Source organism: Orycteropus afer, unplaced genomic scaffold (assembly GCF_000298275.1).
Source record: "Orycteropus afer afer isolate SDZICR_OR568_19922 unplaced genomic scaffold, OryAfe1.0 scaffold00097, whole genome shotgun sequence".
NCBI classification, from domain to species: Eukaryota; Metazoa; Chordata; class Mammalia; order Tubulidentata; family Orycteropodidae; genus Orycteropus; species Orycteropus afer.
In genome coordinates this window covers 7,317,347-7,322,751 of record NW_006921684.1, presented here as the reverse complement: position 1 = coordinate 7,322,751, position 5,405 = coordinate 7,317,347, and the positions used below count along the sequence as shown (strand labels likewise).

The 5,405-nt window shown below is 40.4% G+C and overlaps 1 protein-coding gene across 1 annotated transcript in view; it reads left to right on the top strand.

Annotated features, from left to right (window-relative positions):
* WIF1 (WNT inhibitory factor 1) overlaps positions 1-5,405 on the top strand; it is a 109,356-nt gene that overhangs the window by 87,008 nt on the left and 16,943 nt on the right. Inside the window, exons 5-6 of the mRNA XM_007942742.2 lie at positions 2,896-2,991; positions 3,981-4,076. Of these exons, the coding sequence (XP_007940933.1) occupies positions 2,896-2,991; positions 3,981-4,076 (192 nt within the window). The remainder of the gene's footprint in view (positions 1-2,895; positions 2,992-3,980; positions 4,077-5,405) is intronic.

The window sequence follows — 5,405 nt, the reverse complement described above, 5'->3', positions numbered from 1 at the left end:
AATAATAATTAAAAAAAAATTAAAAAAAATTTGAATCTCTAGTTGGTAAAGCACATGAATATAACCAAACAACCCTCTCCATCTGCCTTCCTACCCATCTCCCTCTAAAGGAGACTAAAATGAACTAAGATCAGAATCCTTAAAACTCACAGAGAATTAAAACTCTTCAGATGGCATCATATCATTCATGAAGGAGTGGAAGTAATATGGTGATCACTGTTCCCAGAGTGATTAGCTGTTTGCATGAGCACTATTGTTGGCAAATTTTAATAGTAGATTCAAATGGACAGAAAGGCCAAGCAAAAGCATCTCCAGAGTGAATCTACCAGTAACCAATTGCCATTGAGTGGATTCCAACACATGTGTGTTAGAGTAGAATGTCCTCCATTGGAAATCTCCAGATTTCTCTGGAGACACTGCTGGGTGGACTTGACCTTCCAGCCTTTCATTTAGCAGCCAAGCACATTAACCATTTGTAGTACCCAGGGACTCTGGAGGTGAATCAAGTAGTTTTAGTTAACCTAAAGGATACAGGTGAGCTCTGGTAGTGCAGCATGCAAGGCATTTAACTGCTAACCAGAAGGCTGGTGGTTCAAACCCACTAGTCACTCCTCAGAAGGAAGGTTGGGCAATCTATTTCCATAGTAGTACTGCCTTGGAAACCCAAGGAGGGGTTGCTGTGAGTCAGATCTGACTCAATGGCAGTGAGTTTGGAGTTTGGTTTTGGTAAAGGATACAGAAGGCGGTCAACTCAATTGGGAAACACAGTTGGGAAAGCAACAGTATTGCCCAGGACAAGGAGAGACGTAAGTTTTCAGACCACAAGATCCTCACCAGTGGTCACACAGTGGCAGATGATAAAACCTGAGTGAGGATCATATCAGACCTTCTGGAAGATCAACCGTGTCTTTCTGGACCTAGCTGGAGGGTAGTTTTACATGTACATTAGTTTGGATATTGCTGGGAACAACTTCCCTTTAGGTGCGTTTCATCACTCCTGGGTGTATGCGATGTGACTTATGACTATAGAATGCAGTTTGTATACTCAGGTATGAAGGTAGTTCTCATTTATTACTTTCAGCCTCCCCAGAAAGCCTGATCCAAGCACACAGACAGTGGGCATCAATACAGATTTATCATGAATGAATAAACAGCAAAGACTAGAGAACTTTGTACAAAAGAGATGAGAAGCAGGGGTACTGGGTGTAACAATTGGAAAAGAAGGTGAAGGACCATGGTTCAACCTCTGTTGCCCCTAGAGTAGTGATTTTTAAATCTCCAGAATTTCTGCAAAATGCATCAGCATCCTCATTTTTTTCCTGCTTAGTTCATGTATTCTACTCCCCACTCATATGGATTGATGGTTGATATCTATCTATTATATATAATTTATATCACATAGTTGTATGTGATATAAATTATATCACACCAATGGGAGGGGTTGTGGTGAACACAGAATTTATTAACTGTGTAATATGGAATTTTGCTGATTTTTCCTCCACTTGAAATTTTAGGAATTCTAATATCTCTTCAAATTGATCGCTCTCATTTTTCTTTCCTTATCCTCCCCTAAGATTATTTTTGGGAGTCTCCAGGGGTATCTTACCATGGTCATGAATTTTTCATGACAGTTACAGTCATTACCAGCACTGCCACCAGCCAAAGGGGACATGTCTATTCCCACTGCTAAAAGCTTGATGCTCCTGACTTCCATGAAGGACAGAATACCACGATCATGGCATTGGTCCCTATGGGGCAATGGCATCAGATGCCACTTAAATATGAAAGCCTGGTTTCTTTCCCATCCCCCTACAAGATTCTCCAGGACAGAATTTAGGCTCTGGAGGCTTTCAGTGCTCTAGATCAGTACCAAAAAGTCATCCCAACTTCTAAAAATGAATATGAGGACAATATCATTCAGTCTATTGCAGAGTAGATTGAAGGAGATATGGTAAATTGATATGTTGGGGTAACAGCAGAATACAAGCCTCTTTGCCTTCTTAAATGAGCTCCCTAAAATGAGTTGTATTGAGGGAGGCAACAATTTGCTTTAAACATTTACTGGGGGTGTAAGTGGTATACAACAACATACAACAACCCATTGCCATCAAGTCAATTCCAACTCATAACAACCCTATCAGGCAGAGTAGAACAGCCCCGTACGGTTTCCAAGGCTGTAAATCTTTATGGAAGCAGACTGCCACATCTCTCCCCTGTAGAGTGGCTGATAGGTCTGAACTATCACTCTTTTGGTTAGCAGCCAAGCACTTAACTACTGTGCCACCAGGGCTCCTTATAAGTAGTATGTTATTGTTATTGTTAGGTGCTGTCAAGTCAGTTCCAACTCATAGTTAACCATGTTTGAGCTCAGTGTTGCAGCTGTTGTGTTGATCTATTTCATTGAGGGTCTTCCTCTTTTTCACTGACCTACTTTTCTAAGTGTGATGTTCTTCTCCATGGACGGGTATCTCCTGATAACATGACCAGAATACAGGAGATGACGTTTCACCATCCTCACTTCTGAGGAGCATTCTGGCTGTACTTTTTCCAAGACACATTTGTTCTTTCTTCTTGCAGCTCATGGTATATTCAGTATTTTTGGCCAACACCATAATTCAAATGCATCAATTCTTCTGTCTTCCTTATTCATTGACCAGCTTTCTCATGCACATGAGGCAGTTGAAAATATGGCTCGGGTCAGGCGCACCTTAGTCCTCAAAGTGACAAGTAGTATAGAAAGGATGAAATGAGTGTTCAGCAGAGAAAAGTACAAGTATCCTTGTTACTTGGTATAATTGGTATACTGGAGAAAGAATGGCTTCTTCACATTGGCTGTAATTTCATCCAATATGACTCAAAGAATGTCTTTGTAAGTCTTGTTTCTCTTTGTTGAAGCTGAATGCCCAGGAGGATGTCGAAACGGTGGCTTCTGTAATGAAAGACGTGTCTGCGAGTGTCCTGATGGATTCTACGGCCCTCACTGTGAGAAAGGTAAAGTACAGAGACTCGGCGGCTAGCCTTGTTTCCTTCCTAAGAGCATGGCTGCTGTACAGATGCTTATTAAATGGAGCCCAGATATGTATTTTAAACACATTCTCTGAGATTATATTTCTAGTCATATTATTGGTGACATTTTAAAAAGGCTTAGATGTGGTTTTCTGTTGAATCCAATATGTGGTGACAAAGCAGAGAACTTTGGTACCCTCTTTAGGGTCACCTTCCTCTGCCCTCAAGTTCATTAGTATTTGCACTGTACTTTGGCATAATCTCATTAAAGTTTTGAGGCTTTATTCCCCCACCTTACGTTGGAACTAAAAACTTTACTATTAGTTAAAAACTGACTTTAAAAAGTTGGAATTACCAGTGGTTTGAAATAATCTTTTCCAGCAAAAAAAAAAAAGTAGTTTGATTCAAAATTATTAAGTCTAAACCAAGTTATGAAGATATGTGGCAAAGAGGTGAAAATCATTTGTATAGTGAGTACATCCATTTCAGGGAAATTACCTTTAAGGGAATTCTATGACTAAAAAGAGATAAACAAGAAGATGAGCATCAGCCATCAGATATTTAAATACAAATAACTTATTTGAGAAAGTAAAATATTTCTCGTGTTACGGAAATAAGAATAGTTTCCTATTTGCATTTGTTTTGGAATTGGAACATCAAGGGAAAAAGGACAGAGAGCAAATATTTACAACTTTAAGGAGCCCACATCTTAGTCAAAATAATGGCTCTGGATGAAAGTTAATCAGGCATTCTAATGAAGCAATTGACAAATTCCCTATGAAATTGGCTGAGGTGGAGATGAGAAATAGGCTGATTCAATATAGAAAACTTGGATCCACAAAGAGTGACCATTTGAAAGTCAACCAGAAGACTTGAACATGTAGACCTGTTATATTCTTGATATTTCCAAAATAGTCCCAATCCAAGTCCTGTTGGGCCTTCATCAGGGCTCTCTCTCTCTGTCTCTCTGTCAGCCCTTTGCACACCACGGTGTATGAATGGAGGACTTTGTGTTACTCCTGGTTTTTGCATCTGCCCACCTGGATTCTATGGAGTCAACTGTGATAAAGGTAACTTTCTCTTTCTTTCCTTCCTTCTTTTTTCTTTCTCTTGTTCCCTCCCAACTCTCTCCCTTCCTTTCCTTTTCCCTCTTTTAAAAATTTTGATTAAAACAAGTATAGTATTACTTCTCAGATAAGGTGTATCACTTAGGGTAAAGACACCTGCTGTAATAACTGAGACCCTTCACTTTAGTGTACCTTAGCACAGTAGAAGTTTATTTTCACTCACAAAATGCTCCAGTATTGTTATACCTGGTCAATGGGCTACTGTTCCCCGTGAAGGGTCTTCTATCTGTGGCCCTGCCTACAGCTTTGGTACCCTCTGGATCCAGCCAGTCAGCAGAGGAAGAAAGAGTGGCATAGGTACACCTTTTGGTGGGTGGGGTGGGGCCCTGATTCAGAAGTGACTCACAAAAGTTGCATATCTATTCTATTGGAAGGAATTAGACTCATAGTCCTACCTAGATGCAGGTATGAGAAATGTTGTCTCTGACTGGAAATTGTCTCCCCCACTGACAACTCACATTTGGGAAGGGGAACATAGATATTTGTGAACAATTAGCTGTCTCTGCTCTGCCATGTGGGGTTTTGGTACATCCTAATCAGTTTAATGGGTGAGCATCGAACACTGAGAAATTAAGCAAACTGCTCCAAATTGTCTGACCTAGAACTTCATTGACTCCACTTCAAAGCTCTGTTCACATATCACATTCTAGAGAGATCTCCTCCTTCTTAGCTCTGCAGCATCATGTTGTTGTTGTTGTTATGTGCTGTCGAATTGGACCTGACTCATAGTGACCCCTCCTTGAGTTTCCGAGGCAGTATCACTATGGAAGTAGATTGCCCAACCTTCCTTCTGAGGAGGGCTGGTGGGTTTGAACTGCCAGCCTTCTGGTTAGCAACCTAGTGTTTTAGGTACTATGGGCTTTTACTCTCAGAAAGTCGATTCAAATTTGGCTCTAGGATATTCCTGAATGAGTCATACTCTTTGTAAGAGACCCATCTATTTTGTCCACTTCACATCTTTTATGTGGAAAAATTTAAAGAATCTCCTGCAAAATGTGAACTCTTAAGAATGTTATCCTACAGTCAAAAATGCTAATTGCATGAATAGAGCATTGTATTTTTAAATAAATACATACCTTGAAATAAAATGATGAATGTTATTTTGAGAAGTGTCTATTTAATGATAGCATTGTTGTTGTTGTTTGCCTCCAGTCGGCCCCGACTCACAGCGACCCCTCCTTGGGTTTCCGAGGCAGTATCACTACGGAAGTAGGATTGCCCAACCTTCTTTCCGAGGAGTGGCTGGTGGGTTTGAACCGCCAGCCTTCTGGT